This window comes from Erythrolamprus reginae, chromosome 2 (genome assembly GCF_031021105.1).
Source record: "Erythrolamprus reginae isolate rEryReg1 chromosome 2, rEryReg1.hap1, whole genome shotgun sequence".
In the NCBI taxonomy this organism is placed as follows: Eukaryota; Metazoa; Chordata; class Lepidosauria; order Squamata; family Dipsadidae; genus Erythrolamprus; species Erythrolamprus reginae.
In genome coordinates this window covers 98383462-98410844 of record NC_091951.1, presented here as the reverse complement: position 1 = coordinate 98410844, position 27383 = coordinate 98383462, and the positions used below count along the sequence as shown (strand labels likewise).

Below are 27383 nucleotides of genomic sequence, written 5' to 3'. Positions count from 1 at the left end.
AATAGTGATGGGTCTCTTGAGTATTTTGTGCAGATCATGAAGAGTTTATACGGTAACTCCCATTTAGCAGCTGAAGGAATAAGTGGCTTCTGTTGTCATTTTTATGTTAAGCTGTGAAGATGGAAGATTCTTGGCAGGAGATTCAAATTAGTAGCATATGTGAATTCAAGTCTGGTCTAGAAAACAATATCTTAGGTTGCAGTAATGAACATTCATTCTTTAATTCAAAAGAATGTACAGATAGTGCTTGACTTACGATCACAATTGAACCCACAATTTTCTATTGCTAAACAAGACAGTTGTTTAGTGAGTTTTGCCTCATATTGTGACCTTCCTTTACTGCAGTTGTTAAGTAAATCCCTGCAATTGATTACTCTAGTAACACAGCTGTTAAGTGAATATAGTTTCCCCGTTGACTTTACTTGTCACAAGGTCGCAAAAGTGAGCACGTTGTCCCCAAGGACAATGCATGCCAGTTGCCAAGTGTCTAAATTTTGATGATGTGATTACTCCCCGTAGTCTGCTGCAAAAATCATGTCACTTTTTTCAATGCATTGTAACTTTGAACAAAACTAGATGGACAGCCAAGGACTAGCTGTATATTATATGCAAAGTGATATTATTTTCTGTTTCCATGATGTGAAAAGTTAGAATATAGATATACAGATTTTCATTACTAAAATTAAGTAGGTTACCTTGGGGATATTTATTTATTTGATTTTATTTTATGATGAGGAAATAGGTTGGAAGGTTGATTCTAAGCTTGTTTAGGTTTTAGTCTTACAAACCTGTTGGTAATGGCCAGCAGGATATTAAAAATTATAAATAATATATATGCTATATGTGCGGTTAGCATCAAAGCAGATTAGTACAGATTTCTTACTATATACCTATTATCCACTAAAATCAAAGGATGGCGCTCTTGAAAAATTATTAGCATACAGTACTTTACCAAAGCATAACATCTGGAAAAACAGGGTTGTGTTTTTCCCCCTATTCCAGAAACAGAGGAGATGGGTGATGAAGAGGTTTTCTCATGGCTGAAGTGTGCAAAAGGGCAGTCGCATGAACCAGAGAATCTCATGCCAACGCAGATCATTCCTGGCACAGGTAAAAGTTTAATCATTAATGTTTTTCCATACCTATTTTGTTCCTTTTATTCTGATCTGAATATATTGTAGTTTTTTTTTAAATTTCATCTCAATAAAGTGGCTTAGAGGAGGAGTTTTATAGATATATTCTATAATAAAGAATATATATTATTCCAGCAGAGAGAACTTTACTATTCAACCTCAAAATGAGGTATGTGTTAATTTTTAAACTATCTGAAGATATTCTTGTGTTTTTTTTAAAAAAAAACTTCATTAATTTGACCCTATTTTGAACATAAATATTTATGCTTGCTTTTCAAGTTTTCCAGATTTCCTTACAGAGTATAATGTATCATGTTTTAACTTTTTAGCATTATATAATATTGGAGACATGGTTCATGCAGCACGTGGCAAATGGGGAATTAAAGCTAACTGTCCATGTATTAATCGGCAGAACAAATCTGTATTGCGACCTGCTGTCACAAATGGGATTTCACAGGTATATGAATTTTCAATTTGGCAATAATTAGGACTTTCCTCACAGGTATCCCAGTGTGCATTATGCATAGCGGAATAAAGCTAGCATCTCCATAGCAAGATATACAGTACAGTAAATAAATACTCTATACTAATTGGATCTTATTATCTTTTGTAATTTCTTAGATCTTTCACAATGTAGTTGTTAGGATTCTTATATTTTACATATTTAATTATTCTGAGTAACATATGGCAAAAGAAGTACATGCACCCTCCCTCCCACGCCTGCACAGCAGAGGGCCAGCTGGCCAGCGGGAGGCACATGCGCAGTGGAGCTGGACTGGGGTGACGGTTGGCATGACCGCAGAGAGGCACCTGCATGTCACTTGTGACACGCATGCCGTAAGTTCTCCATAATGGGACTAGACCAAAGCTATGGTGACATAAATGTTTTTGCTGTTTTTGATTGTGTCTGTCAACCTCTACTGGCCCAACTAAAAGACAGATTTTTTTTCTCTTTGCAGCTATCATGTTCAGCTGAATTGCAAAGTATAATTAGGTTTTAGTTCATATCATATGACTTAGAAATGTAGAAATTAAAGATCAAAATCATCCTGGAAAACATTGAAGTACTTTGCCTGTTTATTGGATAATAGAGACATAGTAAGGAAAATTATGAATATAATGCATTGGGAATAACATTGGCTAGATAGTTTATGGTGGTGAGGGAATAATCAAGAATCTTGAATTCTAAAGAAAATGCTTGTGACTACTGGCTGTTTTAATGGATGGGACATTAGTAATGTGTTAAGACTCCCTTTCCATCCTGTATTTGTTTCTGTCGGTCACCAGTCACAGCTTTGCCCAGAAATGACTGTTCTTTGTATAATCTGTAATCATATTAAAATATAGTTCTGGTTACTTAACATCATCTGTTAATTGTCAAATGATGCTAGTGAACATGTAATCATGATTTTCACAATATGGTAATAGCTATTGTGTTTTGAAATAGTTTTATTCTTACTGTAATTAGTATTGGTCTTGGCTTTTATTAATTGATTAAGATATTTTTGACTTTTTGCGTGTGATCCTATGTCAGCAGCTGCCCAGTATGAATCCCGGTGTACCAGGTCCTGCAAATGAAAGCACATTTTCCCGTGCTGCAGGGAGAACTGAGAATGAGCCATTGGACACAAATGCTCCAAAGTCTGAAACTGTAGAAGCCAAAGTAGAGGAGTCCATTAAAGCAGATGCCGCAGCTACCAGCATGAGTGGGGAAATGAAGCCTATCAAATCACTGTGCCCAGAAGCAAGTCCTTCATCAGCATTGCATTGGCTTGCAGATTTAGCAACGCAAAAGGCAAAAGAAGAAACAAAAGGTAAGCTGTTGATTAACTGATTTTTTTAGTTAGCGGCCCAGTGTCTAGTGCGACAAGGAGGACAATGATCTCAAAAACCACATTCTTCGGAATTATAAGACACATTCGCCCCCCAAAATGCAGCGGGGTGCAGTGGGTAGAGTGCAGTACTGCAGGGCACTAAAGCTGACTGCTAGATCTGTAGGTCAGCGGTTCAAATCTCATCACCGGCTTAAGGTTGACTTAGCCTTCCATCCTTCCGAGGTGGGTGAAATGAGGACCCGGATTGTGGGGGCAATATGCTGGCTCTGTTTTTTTAAAAAGTGCTACCGCTAACATGTTGTACAACACCCTGAGTCTAAGGAGCAGGGTGGCATTTAAAAAAAATTGAATAAATAAATAAATAAATAAAATTTATATACCAAATGCAGCCCCGCTAGCCCTCATCCTTCGGCCTCCATGCATCTTCTCAATCTGGAGGTTTTGGAGGCTGCAAACTCACCCTCTCAAATGGAGCTTTCAGAGAGTGAAAAAGCAAGGTGCAGAGGCCAAAATGGCAACCCAGAGCAGCTGCTGCCTTATTGGACCAGTTCTGCGCTTTGCCTGTTGTACTCACTGGCATAATACCCTGCGACAATCATCTGCACTTTTCAAGCTGCATATCTGCTCCAACGAGGCACATGCACTCACAATCAGCAAATCTTTTGCTAAAGTTCACCTCTGGGAACAACTGATTGGGGGTGCTTCAAGAGACTGATCCACCCACCAATCAGCTGCTCGTGCTGAATCAGACTAATGTGCTGAAGCTGACCAGGCTGTTTGCTAAGGACGCTAGCCAGATGAATACCGATGGATGCTGGTAGGCAGAGGCAGACTTTTTTTCCCCTTATTTTCTTCCCCCAAAACTAAGGTGGGTCTTGCACTCCTGAGCATCTTATTCTCTGAAAAATATGGTAAACTGCTTTTCAAGTCTCAAATATTTTACCACTTTTTTAATCAAATGGTTAAAAAAAAATCAAATTGGCATAGTCTAAAAGAGCAACTATGGTTGAAGTTTTCACTTCACTCAGGGTTGACTGCTGTTTAAAGCAAAGTTGTTTCCTTAAAATAATTTATTTGGATTTTTTCCATGCGTGTATGTATATATATGTATGTATGTATGTATGTATGTATGTATGTATGTGTGTGTGTTTAGCATAATTTAGGTATTCAGGCACAATGTGTTCATTGTTTGAACATGTTTGGTATCTATTCTGTATAATTTGAAGATAATGAGAAATTATTACTTTTCTATGACATGTTAATTAATTTCAAGGAAAATGGTAACTGGAATCTTCAGGCTAACTACTGATTTATCAGTCTCCTCAGTTTTAATAACAAAATATACTCCAGAAGATAGGACTATATTTTGCTACTAACAGGAGTATGCTTTCCTACAATACTCCAAAAGATAGGGTCAAAAGAAGGACTGGGGAAGAGATGATTGCAGTGTTCTAATATCTCAGGGGATGCCACAAGGAAGACAGGAGTCAAGCTGTTCTCCAAATAACCTGAAGGCAGGACAAGAAGCAATGGATGGAAGGTAGTCAAGGAGAGAAGCAACGTAGAATTAATGAGAAATTTCATAACAGTGGAAACAATTAACCAGTGGAACAACTTGCCTCCAGAAGTTGTGAATGCTCCAACACGGGAAGTCTTTAAGAAGATGTTAGATAACCATTTGTCTGAAGTGGTGTAGGGTTTCCTGCCTAAGCAGGGAGTTGGACTAGAAGACCTCCAAGGTCCCTTCCCACTCGTTATTCTATATTCTAAGATATGGAAAGGATCTTAGCAGACTTTAACACTGGACCCTATTTAACAAAATGAAATTAAATGTAGAGAAAAAGTTTTACATTTAGGCAAGAAAATATAGTAAATTATAAAGTATAGAAGGGTAGTACCTGGCTCAACAGTGATAACTGAGAGGGATTTTGGAGTCCTAGTGGACAATCACTTAAATATAAGGAAGCAATACAGTATGCTGCAGCTGTCAAGAAAGACAACGCAGTCCTCAGCTGCATTAATTTACATATTTAGTAAAGTTTATTAAGTATGTAATCTTACATACTATTCAATTCAGTTGACATGCAGTAATCCAATTAGTTAGTATTAGTTCTCCGTACTGAGAGAGCGGGTCCAGCAGTCACATGGGTTGCTCGCTGTCCAACCCGTCGGGGACCGAGCCTTGTCTTTAAAAAGCTTGCTGAATCCGCCCCTTCCCCAGAATTCGCTTGGTCCTGCGATCAAGCAGGACTTGTGGTGCCTCGTTCCTCTCGCAAAACACCTTCCCTTCATCTTTTTTCTACCAGATAAGTAACATTTAATTACTGTCTTTTACCTTAGCGCTTGCCTTGATTGCGCACCAGCCTTAATGGGCTCAACGCCGGGGGAGAAGCCGCGCCGCGGCTCCTGCTGGTTTTGTTTGGAAACGCCCTGGTAGCGCCGCTTGCCGGATTGCATTTACAAGTAAATCCACTCGGCCAGGAGGTTTATCGGCAAGCTAAGAATTGTTTTTAAAAAAGGAGAAAAAAGGCTCATGTTCCTCCTGCGGTGTGGGACTGTTAGCAAGCTTCCCTTGATTGTCCCCCGGACTTTAGTTTTCCCTCTGTCTTTAAATCTCGGAGCGGTTTAGTTTTGCGCAAAGGCCCTCAGCGCCCGGTAATTGTTGGTCCTTACAGATCTCCCACGTGCGTCCCGTCTGGCGCCAGTAAGTCCGCTGCTTGGCCCTGGAGTAAGCTTTGAGTCCCTCAGGCCTTTTCTCCCTGGCTAGGCCTCCAAACCAGTATGCCTTGGTTTACTTTTTGATTAAGGTTAGCAAGGCCTGCCCTTCTGCACTCCCAGGCACGAACTCTGGTACCGTCCAGATTGACTGTGAGTTGCAGACGCTTCTGGGCCTAGGAGCAGGGGCCCCCTTCCTCTTGGGAACGTTGCCCTAGAAGCTTCTCCCATCAGTTTTTGGCTCAAGTTTTGTCCCTGTAATTTGTTCAGGCCATGACTTTGTTTCCCAAGAGAGGCACATCTAAAGGTCCCAGAGAGGTTAGGCCTACTGGTGATGAAATCGATAGTACAGTATCCCCCAGGCCTCTTCCTCGGGGGCCCATACAATGGCTAGACCCACCAGGGCTGAGAAGAGAAGGGACCTAGCCCTGCAGAGAATCCATGAAAAATCAGCCAAACGCTTAAAGGTGCAGGCCCAACTGCACATTAGACCTGACCCCTAAGAGGCTTCTAACCTGCCTCCCTCTGAGGTCCCTGTGCTCTCTCTGAATGAGCCAAACTTAAACAGACCCCAACCTAACTTATGGGGCTTAGGTCCAGAGGAGCCAGACATTATGGAAGATCCCTGTGCTCTCTCTGAATGAGCCAAACTTAAACAGACCCCAACCTAACTTATGGGGCTTAGGTCCAGAGGAGCCAGACATTATGGAAGATCCCTCCAAGCCAGACCCATCCCAGGCCTTCAGGGAATCTCCATCTTTACCTGCAAACATTACTAATCTGCCTACAGAATTTCAATCTATGTTTTCTGTCCTGTCTAAAGCCATTGATGCCAAACTCTCGGCTATCAATGTGCCTTATCACTCTCGTCCCTTTCCACACGCCCCCCGGCCCGTGGGTTCCCTCTCATCCTACCAAGCTGCAATTAATGAGGATTCGGATTCTTCCCAGGATGAGAACGTGGATGTAGAGGATGATGATGACCCGTTTCATCGCCTGTCAGAAGATGAGGAATCTCAAGTTAAGGTTCCAGCCCCGGCTGCAATTTTTCCATTCCAACTCTTCAAATCTCTTCTTTTCAAAGCAAGAGTTTCTACAGGTTTAGCTGGGCAAGATAAACAGTCTGCTCTTTCTCAGACCCCCCTGAGGAAAATTTACCATATGGAGGAGCAGGAAGATAAAGAGGTCATTCCAATGCCTAAATTGTTTAAAGATGCTTTGCTTAAGCAGTGGGACCCAGTGTTCCCTCTAATTTTTTGGGGGGGTGAGCGGAAAAGTATAGTGTCTGAGCGGCAGTCCCTTTGGGACTGGGCGGCACAGAAATAATAAATAAATAAATAAATAAATAAATACTGTGTGTCTATAACAGTGAGCTCATAATAGGGCAACTCTATCAATATCAAAATGCCACTTAAATAGTTGAGCTAGTTTCAAACTAGATTTTGATTTTCTTTCTCTCTTCCTTACTCCCATTCTTTTTCTTTCTCTTTTCCTTGCTCTCTTTTTTCTATTTGTTTCTCTCTCTTCCTCTCTCTCTCCTTCCCTCTCACTCTTTCCCTCTCGGCTTCTGGGCAGGTTTGGAAAACTCTGAGTTGATGATGATTTTTAAGTGAGCGATTGCTCACTGCTCAGCTTAGAGGGAACTATGGTGGGACCACCCAGCTTTTAGCTTTAATCCCACAACTAAGGACAAGAAGTTATATAAGATTTCCCCTTCTTATGAGGATCTTCTTGTCTGCCCTAAACCTGATGAACCTGTTAAAACCCTACACTCTGCGGCTGCTATGCCAGGTGAAGCAGAGGAGGTTTTAAGACCCGAAGACAAACGCCTAGAGCAGATGCTCAAGAGATGTTTCTTCGCGGATACCTGGGCTATGAAGAGTACTGCAGCAGCATCTTTCTTTTCTAGAGCTATGCTTTTATGGCTTCAACAGCTCCAGCAGCACATTCCCCCTGATGATCTACGGGGCCAACAGGACTTTAAAAAAGTTTTTGCAGCGGCCCAATATGTAGCGGATGCTACCCTGCAATCATCAAGATTTGCAGCCAGGTCAGTAGCGGCATCAACAACGGCCAGGAGGCTTCTATGGCTGCGCCCTTGGCAGGAGGGTGTGAGGCAAAAATGGCAGCTGGCCATGGGTCCCTTGAAGCACGACCTCCTATTTGGCGACCTTCTGGACCCCCTTCTCACAGAAACCGCTGACAAAAAGAAAATTTTGGGGCCCACCAACAAGAAGGCCACCAAAACTCAACCCTTTCAATGCCCCAATCGTCAACAGGATCAAGGATTCACTTTTCAAAGAAACTCAGGTCAGTATGCCCCTAGTTTTCGTTACTAAGCAGGCAGAAACCCCAGGGGTAGAGGATCCTGTTACCAAAGAGGTTCCTCCTTGACCAGAGCTTTCAGAAAGCCCAGATGGTGAGCTTCATTCCATTCCCATAGGGGGGCACCTGGCTTGGTTCTCCTCCAGATGGCGCCATTCCTGTAAGGACCCCTGGGTTATTGCTACTGTGGAATGGGGCCTCCAGTTGGAGTTTATTTCTCTTCCTCCTAAACGTTTTATTTCATGCCCATCCCCCAGGTCTTCTCCATCTCGTATCCAAATGGAGGAAGCTATTCAACATCTGTTGTCTATCAGGGCTATCCAACCTGTTCCCTCTTCCCAAAGAGATCTGGGATTCTACTTCATCCTCTTCATGGTCCCTAAGACATCTGGAGGGTGGAGAGCTATCTTGGACCTTAAAAATTTGAACCAGTTTATTAAATATAGGAAGTTCAAGATGCACTCTTTGTCATCCATCTTAGCCGCTATTCATCCTGGGGACTTTATGGTCTCCCTGGATCTCACGGAAGCCTATCTTCATATTCCCATTGCCAAAGGTCATAGGAAATTTTTACGCTTTGCCTTCCAGGGCAAGCACTACCAATACAGGGCTATGCCCTTCGGGTTCTCCTCGGCTCCTCGAGTCTTTACTAAGCTCCTAGGAACCCTGGCGGCTCACATTCGAGCCACGCCCATTCACATTCTATGCTATTTGGATGACATATTAATTCATGGGGCCTCTAAAGAGGGCACCTGCTCAGACCTCAATATTACCATGTCTATCCTACAGGATCATGGTTTCTCCATTAATCTCAAAAAAGTCAGCTCCATCAGTCTACTTCTATTCAACACCTGGGAGCCATCATTAACTCAGATCTCTCTCAGGTTTTTATCTCTACTGAGAGAAAAGTCAATATTAAGGAGCTCATTTCCCAAATACGATCTCAGAGAAGGACTTCCATCGTTACCCTGTCTTCTCTACTGGGAAAGATGGTATCCTGCATTGGCATTATTCCCTGGGCCCGTCTTCATGCCAGGGACCTCCAATGGCTTCTATTACCGTTCCAGAGATCGGGGAACAGCAACTCGATACGCCTCATCACCGTCCCATCCACGGTTTTAAGATCCCTTACGTGGTGGACCTCCCCCGCTCTGGACAAGGGATCTCCCTTCAGGTGTCCAGACCAATTCACCATCAACACGGATGCCAGCTTATCGGGCTGGGGAGCCCATGCACAGGGCCTGATAGCCCAAGGCACATAGTCAGCGGAGGAGGCTTCCAGACCCATCAACTGGCTGGAATTGAGAGCAGTGTCTCAAGCAATTCAAACCGCACATCATCAATCAACATGTTCTGATTCTTACGGACAATATAGCCACAAAGAGTCATATTTGCAGACAAGGGGGCACCAGGTCCAAGGCCCTGATGAGAGAAGCCCTGAAGTTGGGTCTTTGGGCAGAGAGGCATCTTCAGTCGTTAAAAGCCGACCACATATCGGGAGTCCTCAATGTACAGGCGGACTGGCTCTCCCGATCGACTCTAGATCCAGGAGAGTGGAGCCTTCATCCAGCTCTGTTTCAGCAAATCTGCTTCAGGTTCGGTCTCCCATCGCTAGACCTATTTGCGACCAAAACCAATGCTCAACTCCCTCGATTCTTCTCCAGGTTCCCATCCCCGGGAGCGGAGGCAACCAACGCACTCAGAATCTCTTGGCCTCGAGGTCTGCTATACGCCTTCCCTCCAATTCCAATTCTCACAGATGTGATCCACAAGATCCCAGAGAAGGCCCAGGTAATTCTAATAGCCCTCTCTGGCCATGCCGGCCCTGGTTTGCGGACCTGCAACGTCTGTCCGTCCAAGACCCCTGGCAACTCCCCGTTTCGGAGGATATGTTGCAGCAGGGCACCTCTCTCCATCCAGAACCGGAGTGGTTCCACCTCACCACTTGGCTATTATCCGGCGCGACTTAGACCTGTGAGGATTCGACCCGGACATGGTAGAAATAATCCTAAAAGCCAGAAGAGTGTCCACCAACAGGATTTACGACCATACCTGGTCAAAATTCCACAAATGGTGCTCACAAGAGGATCTATCCCACCTGTGTCTTCCCATCCACAGTATAGTAGCTTTCGTTATGAGAGGGTTCCAGCAAGGCCTTTCTTCCAGCACCATTCGTCGTCACCTGGCAGCCCTATCTTTGGTCTTGGCAGGGCCTCACAGACAACCACTCTGCTCCTTTCCGGAAATTCACGAATTTCTTAGAGGTATTTCGAACCTCAGACCTCCCAGAGTTCACAGATACCCGTCCTGGGACTTACCGCGGGTTATTCACTCCCTTACTCAGGCACCATACGAACCACTAAGATCAGCGTCCTTCAGGTACGTATCTTACAAGGTAGCATTCCTGGTGGCGATAACATCTGCCCGATGCATCTCAGAATTGGCAGCCCTTTCAATCAGGCAGGATCTATGCCAGTTCCATCCGGACAAAGTAGTCCTGCGTTTGGACTCCACCTTTCTACCTAAGGTCAGTTCCATGTTCCATAGATCCCAGGACATTGTGTTGCCCTCATTCTGTTCCAACCAAAACCATCATCTTGCAGTCAGGTGGCACACCCTAGATCTCACCAGAGTGCTGAGAATCTACATCCAACTGACAAGACCCATTCGAAGGTCTGAAGCTCTATTCATGACCTACCATCCCAGATCCATGGGATCCAAGGTATCCTCAACCGTAATAGGCCGTTGGATCTGAGGGACTATCTCAAAGGCTTATGAGTCAGCTTCCCTCACCATACCTGGAAGTATCACAGCACATTCCACAAGAAGTGCAGCCACATCTGCTGCATGGGCAACTCAAGCTCCATTGGAAGAAGTCTGCAAAGCAGCCACCTGGGCATCTCCAAACTCTTTCATAAGGCATTACAAAATTAACTCTTACGCTTCAGTGGATGCTGCCTTCGGCAGAAGAGTCCTCCAATCCGTTATCTCTCACGATAGCGAACTAATCCCTCCCTAGGGACACATCTATTGGACCCGCTCTCTCAGTACGGAGAATAGGCGTTGATTGCTTACCTGAACGCCTCTTCTTGTACGATGAGCGGGTACAGCAGTCACTTCCCTCCCTGTACTTCTTTTTCTAACTATGGTTATTCCTTTAACCTGTTCTTTCCCTATCATGAGAGTTGAACATTATTGAGCCACCACAATCGAGCCTAAGTCTACGGATTTGCGAATTCTGGGGAAGGGGTGGATCCAGCAGGCTTTTTAAAGACTAGGCTCAGTCCTCGACGGATTGGACAGCGAGCAACCCACGTGACTGCTGTACCCGCTCATCGTACGAGAAGAGGCGTTCAGGTAAGCAATCAACGCCTATTTTATGTTCAGGCCATACAAACCAAAGCTTCGATGGCTACATTAACAGAGGGATAGAATCAAGGTTATCAAGTGTTAAAATCACTTCACAATGCCTTGGTAAGACCACACTGGAATGTTGCATCCAATTTTAGTCACCATGATATAAAAAGATATTGAGACTCTAGAAAGAGTGCAGAGAAGAGCAACAAAGATAGTTAGTGGACTGAAGGCTAAAATATATGAAAAACGATTGCAGGAAAGGGTGTAACAGGATACCAGTGTTCCGATATCTCATGGGCTGCCACAAAGAAGAGCAAGTCAAGCTATTCTCCAAAGTACCTGAAGGCAGGAGAAGAAGCAATGGATGGAAACTAATCAAGGAGAGAAGCAACCTAAAACTAAGGAGAAATTTCCTGACAGTTAGAACAATTAACCAGTGGAACAGCTTGCCTCCAGAAGTTGTGAAAGCTCCAACATTGGAAGTTGGAGATTGAACAACCATTTGTCTGAAATTGTGTAGAGCTTCCTGTTTGGACAGGAGGTTGGACTAAGATCTCCAAGGTCCTTTCCAATTCTGATATTATGTTGAATGCCTGATTTCATCATAGAATGACTTGTTAATCGACAATTGCAATGTTTTAAAACTGCATTATGTTTGGTGAGATCTGAGATTGCCTGAAAACTTTAGATGTTGTAGTTTCCTTGCTGAATCTGTGTTACATGCAACGTGCTGCATACCCAACCTATTTTCCTCTCCTTCCTTCCTCTCCGCCATCATCCTAATTTAGATCCCACAGATGTCTAGCCAGTTATTAATGCTATTCTTGCATTTTTAATGAGTAATTGTAGTCAAGTGCTATTAAAATGCTATTGAAGTACTTCTGTTTTTAAAATTGTTCTTTCTTCTGTATGCTGTCCTTTATGGTTTTTCAGAACCAGCATCTTTGAGATCAGTACTCAATAAAGAATCTCCATCACCTTTTGGTTTGGATTCCAACACAAAAGCCTCACCTTTAACTCCAAAGCTTTTTAATAGTCTCTTGCTGGGTCCAATTGCATCAAGCAACAAGACAGAAGGTTCCAGTCTTCGTGATTTGCTTAACTCTAGGCCTGGAAAGCTGCCTCAGACCTCACTCGATGCAGGGATTCCTTTCCCTCCTGTTTTTTCTGGAGCTTCCACAGTAAGGAACACTTTTTCTTTTAAAAAGTAGTTGTCTAACTAAAAGGAATGTGGTGTTAGACGTAGAAGACTTAATAATGGAAAGTTAGATGCAAGTGAGAATGTCATGAAATAAAACAATATGAGAGAATAAAATTAATTGAAATAGGCACTGGACCATAATGGGTGGAACTCTATGAGATAGGTGACTGCTAGAAGGGTTGCCATTCCTTCACCTTACCTCCATCCAGCAGTCCCATTGGACCAGGCAGGCCCACTTGAAGGGCATAGCTTGAATGCAGTAAGGTTTTGACCTCTTCAACTCACAGAAACATAATGTATTGGGAATTTCTTTAAAGACATTACACTGAGATTCATGCCTGGCAGTCTTGCAATATGAATATATTATATTTTAAATCCATAGATTAGGGGTATCAAACTTAGTTGCGTTGTGGGCTGGATCATGATGTGTCGCAATGTTTTTACCTATGTAGAGCCAGGGTGGGCATGGCAGTTTTACAGGCCTGCCGTAGATGATAAATACGTTTCAACTTACAGGATAGTAAAACCTATTAGTACAATATTCATTTGTACTATTAGAGAATGCAATTAACATATCCAAGGGTTTAGAGTTTTTCCCTTCAGCCAGATGTTCATTTTTCTGTAAGTGTTTAAGTGGTTGAAAGATCTAAGGCCTAGGCAAAGATATATTCCTTAATTTAGCAGAGAACTTAGGTGGTTGTATGAATTCTGTTTTCTAGGGGGCCAAGAGCAAAGCCACTTTGCCAAACTTCCTTGATCATATAATTGCATCAGTAGTGGAAAATAGGAAAATGTCTGATGCTGCCAAGCGAGGAAGCAGTGTAGCTGATACGCCTAAAGAAGTAAAAGAAATGGTAATGGGTTTAAATGTGCTGGACCCACATACTTCTCATTCTTGGCTTTGTGATGGAAGACTTTTATGTCTTCATGACCCTAGCAACAAGAACAACTGGAAGATCTTCAGAGAATGTTGGAAACAAGGACAGGTAAATTTTAAAAAGCCAGATCATTTTTTATATTATGGAAATGTATGTATTATTCTTAAGGCAAATTGCTGTGAAAATACTGTTTACTAGCAAATACATAGTAAAGGCACACAAATTTAAATTAAAAGTCATGTATTTGCTTAAAGTCAGTCCATAATTAGAAAATGCCATATGCATAATGCATGATAAACTCAGAAATTAGACTTCAGAATTTACATATGTTGCAATCAACATATGTAAAAGTCATAACTTCACCATTACTAAAAATAGTTGAAAAACATGTAAAATTGGTATTTTTACTTTTTCATTAAACTGTGCAGATAAATATGTACTTTCATTAATTGTACACTAAGCAGCAGTAGTTCTTAACATAGAAAATTAACTGGTTTAGTTTTGTAAATATGCATAACTCTTCATTTGAGTCAAAAAAAGTTACAAATAGAAATTGAGCAGTTATGTTAACTTCTTTTTTTTAAATTATTACTTAAAGCTGTCCATGATAATTGTTGTTTTTTTCTCTTTGTTGCAATGAGGTATGTTTAACCAGCTTTGTTTCAGTGACTTTTACTGGATTATTTTTTATTATGTACATTTATTCATTTCCAGCTATATTTTTAAGAGATTTTATATTAAAATAATTCCTTATATATTTTATTTATCCTTTTCCAGCCTGTTCTAGTTTCTGGTGTTCATAAGAAACTGAAACCTGAACTTTGGAAACCAGATGCATTTAGTCAAGAATTTGGAGATCAGGATGTAGATCTGGTCAATTGTAGAAATTGTGCCATAATCTCAGATGTTAAAGTGCGTGACTTCTGGGATGGCTTTGAAATCATTTCTAGTAAGTTGAGTCTGATAGATGGAGATCATGTTCTGACTTTCATTCTCTTTTGTGAATTCCTACACATTGTGAAAAATGTGCTGATTTTCTCAGTTTAGGTTTTTTTAAAAACAACATATTATTGTACCAATGGAGTTTTCCTAAGCGCTTTTTGTTAATAGTACATGATTTTTAATTATTATGAAGATCAGCTCTTCCACCCTACCTCCTCCTTTATGTTAATATCCTTCTTTATATTTTAAATGTTGAAAAGGTTGGTTTAATTTGTGTAACGATTTAATTTTTTTTAATAAGCATTATTCAATTTTTGTAGTATTTTGTCATTGGGTCCAATACTAAATCTTATACACATTATATTTCTCACAGTTCACATTAATCACACCAATTAATAAATATTCAAATTCAATGTTTTCATCAACATCAGGCGGCATTTTGATGAACATATATCCTGCCATCATATGCTGTGCATTATACAAAATATTATATCAAGTGCACAAAAGTGCTATAAAAGATTTGGCTTGCCCAATATAAACTAATCAATAAATGCTAAATTGCTTCAAATCTAACATTTTTCTGATTTGTTACTTCAGCTGTACAGTTGCAAATCTAAGTAGTCACTCTTGCACTTCATTTTAAAAAGTGAAAACAGAACTCACAAGCTTTATTCCTCAACATTTTATTAAATTAACGAATAAAATGCAAAAATACAAAAGCAAATAGGACACTGGTTAGGAGAAGGGGAAAGAAAGTGAGGGGGGAGGGATTTGTATATTATTCTATAATTTAATAAAATAGTGAAGAATAAGCTGCATGTAATTATTACTTTGCAGAACGACTAAGGGCAGACGATGGGCAGCCTATGGTACTGAAGTTAAAAGATTGGCCTCCAGGAGAGGATTTTAGGGATATGATGCCTACAAGGTAAGTTACTTTTGCCGGATAATTGAAGATAAAGGTTGTTTATTTGGGTATTGTATTGTTAATTTTTTTATACATGCTTGTGTCTAATACAGTATTTGCTTATTTCAGGTTTGAAGATTTAATGGAGAATCTTCCGCTTCCAGAATATACTAAAAGAGATGGAAGACTGAATCTAGCATCTAGGTTGCCAAGTTACTTTGTGCGGCCTGATCTAGGCCCCAAAATGTATAATGCATATGGTGTGTGATTTAAAAGTTTTGATGCCTATTATTAGTCCTAAAAGTGAGCATATTTGGAGTGAGAGATGACTATGAATAAATAAGCAACAAAATTTGATAAACACATCTGTTTAGAATTTATTTTTAGGATTAAAAATTAATGCAAAAATGAAAACATGCATACTACTTAAAGAATCCATAATTTCCAAATGTATTTGGGCTTCAAAGTATGATGGGCTTGTGTGCCAATTATTTTCTGTATTAGATTGTGGTATCTCTTCTAGTATCCAAAGAGCTGCTCCATCTGCCAAATGTTCACTACGGTTTAGGTGTTTTGACAATGACATCATTAAATAATTAATGTCATTTACACACATTTATATAATTAACATAACTGATACAATATAAATAATACAATTGTTCCATACCAAATTTTTTCATTCTTCTTTCTCAACAATTTTTTCCAACATCACATTTTAGTGATAATCCGTTTTTCTTCACAGCCTTTCACAGCCATTTACTGCAACAGGGAAAACTAAATCAATATGTACAGTTAGTATATAGTCTCTACAATTGAATTTTTGGCTATACTATCTGTTTTTGTCCTAAACATCTCTTTATTTTGTGGCTATTCTTGAAACTTTTAAGCCTGGTGATAGCAAAACCTATTACTACTTTGGCTTCTACTCTTCTTTGCATGGAATTAACACTAGTTGCTGCTATATCCTTAGTTGTTTTAATAGTGAAAGCCCAATTAACTTCTGCACTTCCTCTTTCATCTTTAGTAAAAGATTTCGTATGTGCTTCTCTCCTCCATTGCATACTTGAGATTATGAATGTTTCTTCCAGCAATTTTACTTCTAATTTCTTCTCGGCAATTTTAACCCTAACTTCTTCTTCAAGTTAAATATATACAATATAAAAAAATGATGCATCCCTGTCCCATAGAAACATAGAAGATTGACGGCAGAAAAAGTCCTCATGGTCCATCTAGTCCCAATTTTAAATTATTTATTTGCTTCATTATCCTTTTCAACTGTTGCTTCTTTTTACCCTAGAAAGTTTTCATTAGGCAGGTGAGATGGCCCAATACATCCATATTCCATTTAAGATCTACATAATAAAAAGCCTTTGTACAATCAATAAAGCAACAATAGATATATTTTTGGAACTTACTTACCTTTTGATTTTTTTATTGGATATTAGCGATGTGATCTTAGATGCCCCTGGCTTTTCTGAACCCATTTGTACATCAGGTAGTTCTTGTTTTAAGGAAGTTCAAATTGCAGAGTCTTGAGCATTATCGTCCAAAGAAATAAAATAAGTTCAATTATTCTGTAGTTTGATCATTATCTAGGATTGCTCTTTTTGATATTTGGAATTTGAATCAACCTTTTCTAGTCCTTTGATTACTGTTATGTTTTCTGAACAGGCTTACAAAATATGTACTGTACCTCTTCAACTGAATCATCTGGTAAGATTTTAAATAGTTCTGATATTTCATCAACTCTTGCAACTTTATTTTTAGCAATATTTTCTAGGACTCATCAACTTCTCAGAACATCTGACTCTAGTTCAGTGATCATATAATACATGTCATTTCTGGGGATTTGTTTTATGTCATATATTTATATAATATCTTTTTAATATCTATTTGCCTTTTGGTCATTTTTATATCATCCTTACACTGGAAGATCTCTCAATTTTGGTAATTTTCTTAATTCCTTGGGCCTTTCAGTTTGATTGTTAACCTCAATTTCTTTGTCTTGCTTATTTAAATACTACTCTTTGTCTCAATCTGCTATTGTTTGGCAATGTTTAGAATGGCAAATTTTCCTCTGTCTGTATTAACCTCTGAGCTCTGTCTTTTTTCAGTTATTTTTAGCATGTCAGATAGTTTGCTTTCTTTTGCTTTTTGGGATGTTTGCTTTATTGCTGTTGTTTGCTTCATCTTTTATGATGTCACAAACTTTAGTCTTTAATTCTCTTGATACTCTATTTATCAGAGTTAATTCATTAAATGTATTCATTTTTGTCATATCATCATATGAAGAATTGCTGAGTTCTTGTTAATCTGGTGGTTTTATTTGTTTTTCTTAAAGTTTAATTTTGCAAATAATTGTGATTTGCCTTGCAGTCAGCAGCAAATCTTGTTTTTGTTGACTAAATATAGAGTTTCCATCAATCTTTGCTTGCTGTGTATATAATCAATTTGTTTTTTGTGTTGCCATCTGATGATGTCCATTTATAGTGGTTGGGAGAGAGAGAGAGAGAGAGAGAGAGATTTGACAGCACCCATTCCTGTTTCATTTCTTATTCTAGGACTATTTTTCCTTTATTCCAAAAGCTTATTTTTACTTCCAGTGTTAGTATTCCAGTCTTGTTTAATTAACATAAGATATTTTTTGGTGATGTTGACAAGAAAATGCAAGTTGGCCAAATAATTATTCACTTTTCTCTGCATCAATGATTGGAGTGTAGATTTAGATCAGTGTAGTGTTCGTTGGCTTGCTAATTTAATATTAGTTGAAGTCTACTGGTTTTTGGAGCTGTGACATGATAGCTATTTTATTTCTTCTATATTTTTCTTGTCAACAGTAGAAGATTGTATGCATTCTAATGGGAAGTGATCCATTTCAGATCCAATTCATTTTGCACATTTCCAGAATATCAGTGTTCTATCGTGGTATTTCAGCTCTAATTGCATCGAGGTTCATGGCTCTGACATTCACATTGCTGTGATATGCATGTTTTCAGCTTCAGACATTTTCCCCCCTCCAGGCATTTTGTGTAGTCTTATCACTTGGCTATCGGGTGTTTATTGCATGAGTACAGATTCCCCACAGTTTTATTCATACCATTTTTTGGGATGCGCAAGGTCCTTCAGCACTATAGGTAATGATCTATGAAGCAACAAGGGGTTGTTATTCCATAATAGGGAAGTTAGTTAAGCAGGACTGCTATATACAGATAAAAATACTAAAACCAGTAAGATAAAAATTATTTGTCTGTTGCATTGTTCATAGGACTAATAACGGCAGAAGACCGAAGAGTTGGTACAACTAATTTACATTTAGATGTATCAGATGCAGTTAATGTTATGGTCTATGTTGGAATTCCTATTGGGGACGGTGCCCATGATGATGGTAAGCTTTCTTCTAAGCTGTTTTTTTTTTCCAGGGAATAATTTGAATTTCTGTTTGCTTTTATTTTTGTTTGTTCCTTTGTTGCTCTTTCTGCTTATAATACTTGTGAACAAAAATCATCAGGAACAAATAGAAGGAACAAACAAGTATCTAGTCACAAGGAATGTTTTAGTTTTGTATAGGCACATCAACTTGTCTTTAAGCAATGCCCCTATTGCTAACTTATCCAGGCATCATGAAGAACATTATAAAAAGTAAAATGTGTCTTTGCAGTACTAATTGAGCAAGGCAGCACATGAACAGAATGCCCTAACCACACACACATACATTGCATTTTTTCTGGGCTAAACAGCCAGGAATGCTCCTCAGCTTTAAAAAAAATTCATTCTCTTAAGACAATTAAGTTGTACATGGGGTAATTGGTATTCTATAATCAGAAGGAAATAGTTACAGATTATACCTGGCACTCGCTTATAGTATGACGATTTATACCAAAATTGCTTATTTCTTGCACATCGTAATAAAAAAGCTATATGTTAAATTGGATTTCAGAGGTGTTAAAAACCATAGATGAAGGAGATGCCGATGATGTGACAAAACAGCGAATCCATGAAGCAAAGGAGAAGCCAGGGGCACTGTGGCATATTTATGCTGCTAAGGATGCTGAAAAAATCAGGGAGCTTCTTCGAAAGGTAAGGAATTACACACAGAGAATTTGGAAACGGTTTTGCTTTTCCAAGTAATTTATTTTAAACTTCTGAGATCTACCCAACTCTTAAATTTACCTTTATAACACTAATGTTGGCATCTGGTCATGCATTCAGCAATTTTAGTGTGAAAATTGGATTCCCTCCCCTTGCCACCATTGCCATAGAACTGTTCATACAAGGCTAATATTACAGAAATGACATAGTTTGCAAGTAGGTGGTGATCTTTTAGCTATCCAGTGGAATAATTGAATCCCAATACATTTGCACTAGGTTGGTGAAGAACAGGGGCAAGAAAATCCTCCTGATCATGATCCAATCCATGACCAAAGCTGGTATCTGGACCAGATACTTCGTAAACGGCTGTACGAGGAATATGGAGTGCAAGGTTGGGCAATTGTGCAGTTCCTGGGAGATGCTGTATTTATTCCGGCAGGGGCTCCACATCAGGTGAGTGGAATTTTGGGCCACTCTGCAGAAAACTGGTATTTTAAAAAGTTACACCTGTAGCACCTTGATGAACGTGTGAACATAATTTGACACTTGGATGACCTATCCACATTTATCTCCTCTCCTGTTTTGACTGCTCTGCATTTATCTCCAGTGCCTCCCCTGCCATCCGTACAGTTCTAGCTGACCTTTGTCTTCTATTACTGCTGGCCTGAGATCCACACAACAGACAGGATTGCAGCCCACTCCAAGTGCAGTGGAAACTCATTTTCAGAAGGGAGTTGTAAAGCCAGCTCAGGGAGGAGGCAGCGGGATCAGATCAGGCATGGCAGAGATGCAAATTAGAAGCTCCCTGGGCAAAGGTGACAACTATTGATATTGTGCAAGTCTTTGCAAAGCCTTGCCACCTTGCCTGACAGTCACCCCTTCATTCAGGGAGCTGCCACCTTACTTCCGCTGCCAGTTTGGCCCAGGAAGCTCTTTTTGACAGACAGATCCCGCCACTCTGCCTCATTCACCACGTGTCCTAGGAACACCCTCATGCCTGAGCACCTGGATCACAGGCCAACAGAAAGAGGATAGTGAATGTCAAAAGAGAGGGTGGCAGGGAAGGTGGTAGCAGTAGAGGGCAGGCAGTCAAGAGGGCGGAGTGAGATGGACAGATGGAGAAATTGAAGCAGAGGTCAGGGCAGTGAACCTCATCTACTCCTGGCTGGGGAGGAGGCAGCAGGAAAGCAGGAGAAGCATGAAGATCTTACCTAATGACAGCATTGTCCTCATCTAATATCCACAATCGGGACTACTGGAACCGCCATCACTAAACCACACAATCACTGGGTATCATCGGCATCAATATGCCGATGATACCCAGCTTTACATCTCCACCCCATGCCCAGTCAACGAAGCGGTGGAAGTGATGTGCCGGTGCCTGGAGGCTGTTGGGGCCTGGATGGGTGTCAACAGACTCAAACTCAACCCGGATAAGACGGAGTGGCTGTGGGTTCTGCCTCCCAAGGACAATCCCATCTGTCCGTCCATCACCCTGGGGGGGGAATTATTGACCCCCTCAGAGAGGGTCCGCAACTTGGGCGTCCTCCTCGATCCACAGCTCACATTAGAAAACCATCTCTCAGCTGTGGTGAGGGGGGCGTTTGCCCAGGTTCGCCTGGTGCACCAGTTGCGGCCCTATCTGGACCGGGACTCATTGCTCACAGTCACTCATGCCCTCATCACCTCGAGGTTCGACTACTGTAATGCTCTCTACATGGGGCTACCTTTGAAAAGTGTTCGGAAACTTCAGATCGTGCAGAATGCAGCTGCGAGAGCAGTCATGGGCTTACCCAGGTATGCCCATGTTTCACCATCACTCCGCAGTCTGCATTGGCTGCCGATCAATTTCCGGTCACAATTCAAAGTGTTGGTTATGACCTTTAAAGCCCTTCATGGCACTGGACCAGAATATCTCCGAGACCGCCTACTGCCGCACGAATCCCAGCGACCAATTAGGTCCCACAGAGTGGGCCTTCTCCGGGTCCCGTCAACTAAACAATGTCGGTTGGCGGGCCCCAGGGGAAGAGCCTTCTCTGTGGCGGCACCGACTCTCTGGAACCAACTCCCCCCAGAGATTAGAACTGCCCCTACTCTCCCTGCCTTCCGTAAACTCCTTAAAACCCACCTCTGCCGTCAGGCATGGGGGAACTGAAACACCTCCCCCGGGCATGTTTAATTTATGCATGGTATGTTTGTGTGTGCGTCTGTTAGTTTATGGGGTTCTTTTAAATCTTGTATAAATTTTAAAGTTTTCTGATTATTTATGATTTGTTCTATTCTGTTGTGAGCCGCCCCGAGTCTTCGGAGAGGGGCGGCATACAAATCTAAATAATAAAAATAAATAAATAAATAAGGACTACTTTGCTTAATTATGGAGATTCTGGCCCCAATTATGCCATTGTGGGGCTCGCTAGATTCGCCCACGTTTCTGCAACACTCCGTGGCCTGCATTGGCTGCCGATCGGTTTCCGGTCACAATTCAAAGTGTTGGTTATGACCTTTAAAGCCCTGCATGGCATTGGACCAGAGTACCTCCGGAACCGCCTTCTACCGCACAAATCCCAATGACCGACTAGGTCCCACAGAGTTGGCCTTCTCCGGGTCCCATCGACCAAACAATGTTGTTTGGCGTGCCCTACGGGAAGAGCCTTCTCTGTGGCAGCCCCGGCCCTCTGGAATCAACTCCCCCCAGAGATTAGAACTGCCCCCACACTCCTTGTCTTTCGTAAATTACTCAAGACCCATCTATACCGCCAGGCATGGGGGAGTTGAGACACCTTTCCCCCAGACTTTTTTTTATATCTATGTTTGGATATGTATATGTTGTTTGCTTTTTAAAATATGATAGGGTTTTATGTGCTTTTTAATATTAGATTTGTTTTCGCTGGAATATTGTTTTTATTATTGTTGTGAGCCGCCCCGAGTCTTCGGAGGGGGGCGGCATACAAATCTAATAAATTGAATTGAATTGAATTGAATTAATGTTAAGAGAGAACTATCTCTATCCAGTAATTAATGCACAGTTCTTGACTTATGATCATTCATTCAGTGACAGTTCAAAGTTAGGATGCTGAACGAAGGATCTTTATTACCTGTGACTGAAGTTATGACCATTGTAGCACCCATGCATACAATTGAAATCTGAGTGCTTGGCAAATGTTCCCACTTAATAGTGGTATGATCACCATTGACAGTCTTCCCTGATGGCTTCTCCAGAAAGTCAGTGTGGAAGCTGTTGTACATACTCCTGGCCAGTTGGAGGATGATGAAGAGCTTGAGGACTCTGATATAGTGTTTATGGATTAGTGGTAGGCCCTGGGTTACAGGTATTAGAACAGGTGGGAGGCCAGCCACAGGATGTTGCTATGAGTCCAAAATCTAGTGAGGAAGAAACAGACGTTCGCTGGGTCAATCCTCAATTCAGAAGGGTCCAAAAACGCAAGGAACAGGTGTTAGGAAAAAGATATTAAGGGGAGGAATGGGTTAAATACTGGAGTGATGTATTTGGTACGTCAGGGGGCCAGTGGGGAAGAAGGGTGGAGTTTCAATGTTGTAGTGCTAAAATGAAATGTGTTTCTGTTCAGCTCCTGAGTGAGGAGGAGGCTAAAAGGAATGTATGTGGAATGCAATTAAGAGAGATAACGGGAGAAAAGGAATGTGCTAGTCTGAATTGTATTTTGAATACGGAAGTGAAGAGAATAAAAATGGAGTTTCTTTGTTTACGAAATACTACATTAGTAAGAGTTATTTTTAATAGCTAAAGTTCTACCAGAAACCAGAACAGAAGCTGGCAGGAAAGGCTGCAAGCTGGGCTGGTGGAAAAAAGACTGTGCTGAAATCCAAGCACGATTTTCAGCCATAGGATTTTTAGTCCCAGAGTGGGGAGGAGAGTATCAACTCACGAGATTGCTTAACAAGCACAACCAGGAGTTACAGGATTGCAGTAATTGAGCAAAATGTCTACCTGACAGGTCACTTAATTATTGTTTCGTTCAACAACTGAGATTCTGCCCCCAGTTGTGGTCATAAGTCTAAGACTATAATAAGTTCTTTTAATAGATTTTTTTTCATGAGTATCATAAATTGTCCATGGGAACTTCTAAATAGCATTTTTCTATTTAGATTTCTTATACCAAATGCAGTGGTGAATATATTGGATTCTTAGTGTTATGGGGTTGTACACTATCCTAATTGTTTTTCTTGTTTATTCAGGTTCATAATTTGTACAGCTGCATTAAAGTGGCAGAAGATTTTGTATCTCCAGAACATGTGAAACACTGCTTCCGTCTGACTCAAGAATTCAGGCACCTATCTAATACTCACACAAACCATGAGGATAAGCTGCAGGTAAATATTTGGAAATCTTTTGGTAAAACCTCTGATGAATATCATATTTGTAAGAAGAGAGGAATATCATTGCAAAAAATAAATTATACTACTTAAAATTTTTACAGAAAGAAGAGGTATTTTATGGCCATATTAACTACCGTATTTTTCAGAGTATAAGACACATCTTTTTACACACACACACACACACACACACCCAAAAGTGAAAACTTTGGTGTGTCTTATACACTGAATGTAGCACCACCCAGCCACTATAACCCTTTGGCCTCTGCCTCTCAGCAAGCAGTCCAGAGCCTGATTAGCAGAAGCAACTGAGTTTCGGCCTCCCAACCAGCAACTGATGGAGCCTGCAGGCAGGCCGACGTGCTAAAATGAAAGTGAAGCTAAAACTGCAAGGAGGCAAATTGCTGGGAGGGAGAGTCAGAGACAGGATTTTATTTTCTTGTGCTAATCAGTTACTGAAACTGGATGCAAAGAGATAAGTCAATAACTCTAAATAAATATAAATAGAATTTTCAAATTATTAGACATTTTTAAAGAGTGCTTTATTATTGTTTTAGACAACTTAACAAAATGAAGAAGCTTTTTAAAATAAATGCTTGATCTGAAGAGGGACAGTGCTATTTATCTTCATTTAAATAGCAGATAATAATATATACTTCAAGAAAGCCACATCAATTTTAACTGTACAAGTGTAATCTGAAATGTAAGTGTCCTGTTTAGTAGTAATATAAGGCAGCTGAGTTAAACCTGACACAGTCATGTTTGGAGTAGATCTTTTTAAATAATTGGAAGTAGTTAGTGTGACTGCATTTAAGAAAATTTTCTGGCATTAATATACTGCCATAATGTACATTTCTCCAATTCTTTGCTATATCTATGCACAAAAATACACAACAAGCAGTGTATATCATCTGTGCTGTTTGCTTGGAGGCAAATGGCTGGGAGGCAAAGGCAGATTTTTTTCTTCCTTGTGCTTCCCCAAAACTAAGATGCGTCTTATACTCTGAAAAATACGGTAAATGAATTCTAAGACATAGTTATATCAGTTTTAGATTTATTTCAGATCAGTATGTTATTTAATACAATATATTGTCCTCATAATAGTCTCTCTGATTAAAAGTTAAAGATTCTACACAGAGATTATTGAAAGCATTGGAGACAGTAGTACAGTATTGAGAGTTTTGGAGACTTAAAAATGGAATATTCTTGGATCTTCACATATCGTATATTTATCTACATTAGTTATAGGGAAGAAGCTCCTATCCATTTTTAGTTCCCTTAAGATAGATAGAATAGTAAACTGTTTAGAAGTTTGATGTTTGCAAGCTGAATGGAGTTGCAAAATCTTATTCAGAAATGCCAGGGTTTAAAGGTTTAGGTTGCAGTTCTCTAATTTCCTAATAAAGAATGAGTTCAAGAATTTTTGAGTTACTTTTAAAAAAATTACATTACTATTGATGTATTGTTGTTGAACATCACAATTTCCATGTATATGTATATTGAAATTAAAATAATTCAACTTGTTTAGGATGGCTTTTATAAAGATCTTAGCCTATATAGAATATTATCAACAAATTGCATATGAATATTAATGAGGAGATCAGCTAATCATTTGTACATAAGCTTTCTACTGACAACTCCATCACTTTAGTTGACGTTCTTTCCTTATACATGTTCAAACTTTATAGCCAATTGATAAAGAACTCTGATAATTAGTATCGGGGCAGATGGAAACACTTCTTTATGGTCTTATTCATTACATTCATTCATTATGTTCTCTTTGCAGGTGAAGAACATTATCTACCATGCAGTCAAAGACGCTGTTGGCACACTGAAAGCTCATGAATCCAAACTGGCTAGATCTTAGGAATGGATGATTCTGACCCCCCCCCTCCCCCAGAGTTGTTTTGTTTTTGTTTTTTCGGTTTTTTTTCCCTGCTCACAGTACAGAAAGGGGATGCACATGGCTGCCTCTGAAGGACTCTGAGACCTCTCACTGAGAGATGCCATGGCATTCGTTACACTCTCCAGCCACTGCCTCTATGCTGCCTCGGTCTTGAATATGTAATAAATGGTCACAATAATATACAGAATTCCTGAAGAATGAAGGATGCTGAGTCTCTTTCTGGTGGCCTTTTGCAAATTGAAATTGTATGGAAACCAGGTGGTGTTCCTGCATATGAATAGAAAAAATGTGTGACTTCTTTCATACCTTATTAGTCTTTCCAGTAAGTTAGGAAGAATGATACAAGGTTGGACATTTTATTGAATACCTAAATAGCTAGCTCTGAATGATTACACACGCCAGCATCCTGGCTGCAAGAACATGAACATGATATCTCCTGTCTCTGACTATAGCTAAGGAAAAAGAAATTGTTTTTCATGCTCCCTTTAAGAGTTCTTTATACACTGTAGAAATGCAGAAACACAGAGAGAAACCACTGATTTTCCCAGAGGGCTCCAGGACTTTTTTAAAAAAATGTGTATTTAGTGAAAAACTAGGTTTGTAGTGAAAAGTATTTCATGAAAGTAGATATTTTTAGAATTTGAAATACCACAACAGTTCCTGGACTACAAGGAAAGGCACATTGTGTTTAGTCTTCCTTTCAATAAAACTTTTCCAGAAATTATTCTTAGAAATAATTCCCAATAGCACAATTGGCCTGAGGAGAGCTAAAAATAATTTTACTTCCAATACAAAGATATAAAGGGGGGAAAAGAACTTTTATGTTTTGGAGGTGTTGTACATCTCTCCCTAAACTGGTAAAATACCAGTTGTCAGTTTTAGATTGGGACTACTGCTTCCCAGAAATAATTTTCAATATCAGCTTTGTCCAGAAATATTTTCAGTAAAATGTTCCTGCTTGATAGAGTTGTATTCAGAATTGTCACCATTGAACTGATGGATTCCATTGTTTTACTGTTCATTGGGACTGTATCTACCTTTTATCCAGCTGTACTGTAGTGCCACCTGCAGGCCTGTTAATATGTTCACGGTTATTTCATTTTTAAAAAAATAAAAGTCATTTACTGTAGACTTGTCTTTGATCTATATTGTACCTATCTGGAAGCTCATGGGAAGATATAGAAGTAGGAAAAGCAAGCATGTCTGTCTCCCCTCACAGCTTTTGAATAGGTTTTTTTTTCTTTTCTATTCTCTTTCCATCCCCCAAATCCCTGTAAACTACATACATACTGTACATGCTTTTGAGAAAGGCAACTCTGAAGTCTGGTGCATTGTTTTCCTTCCATATCTCTCATAATCAGAAATCCTTTTTAGGGAGCAGGCAAACCTGCAACTTTATTGAAATAGTCAGGTATTCAAGCCTTGTTTGTATTTCTGTGGATCTTCCACTATTACCATATCACACATGACTCAAAACGCTATCAAAATCTCAATAAATGGTAAACGCTGTTCTCATAGCTCAGGAAAAACAAGGATGCAAAAAGGTTAGATGAGATTACATTAGATTCTATCATTTCAGAATTATCTGGTTCTCTGGAACAATAGATGTCAATATTACCTTCAGCTAAAACTCCTTTTCTGGATCCAAAATGATAAAAAGTTTCTTTTTTAAGGTTGCTGGCATCTTCTCTCCTGCAAGAAGTTTGATTTTGGTTCTGATTCTCCCACTTCCAGAAGAAAGT

At 40.1% G+C, this 27383-nt stretch overlaps 1 protein-coding gene across 9 annotated transcripts in view; it reads left to right on the top strand.

The window, feature by feature from the left end:
* The window catches only part of KDM3B (lysine demethylase 3B), a 68104-nt gene extending 41334 nt beyond the window's left edge, over nt 1-26770 (top strand). For 3 of the 9 annotated variants that reach the window (XM_070738881.1, XM_070738879.1, XM_070738887.1), the window contains 14 exons: nt 1003-1110; nt 1463-1590; nt 2668-2947; nt 12299-12546; nt 13286-13552; nt 14222-14393; nt 15224-15314; nt 15423-15553; nt 16965-17006; nt 18559-18678; nt 19231-19370; nt 19659-19835; nt 23598-23732; nt 25522-26770. In XM_070738881.1, coding sequence (XP_070594982.1) covers nt 1003-1110; nt 1463-1590; nt 2668-2947; nt 12299-12546; nt 13286-13552; nt 14222-14393; nt 15224-15314; nt 15423-15553; nt 16965-17006; nt 18559-18678; nt 19231-19370; nt 19659-19835; nt 23598-23732; nt 25522-25602 — 2120 coding nt within the window. In that variant the 3' untranslated portion in view covers nt 25603-26770. The remainder of the gene's footprint in view (nt 1-1002; nt 1111-1462; nt 1591-2667; nt 2948-12298; nt 12547-13285; nt 13553-14221; nt 14394-15223; nt 15315-15422; nt 15554-16964; nt 17007-18558; nt 18679-19230; nt 19371-19658; nt 19836-23597; nt 23733-25521) is intronic. The other 6 variants (XM_070738882.1, XM_070738880.1, XM_070738886.1 and 3 more) reach the window with 3 other exon arrangements.
* Nucleotides 26771-27383: the final 613 nt, after the last annotated feature.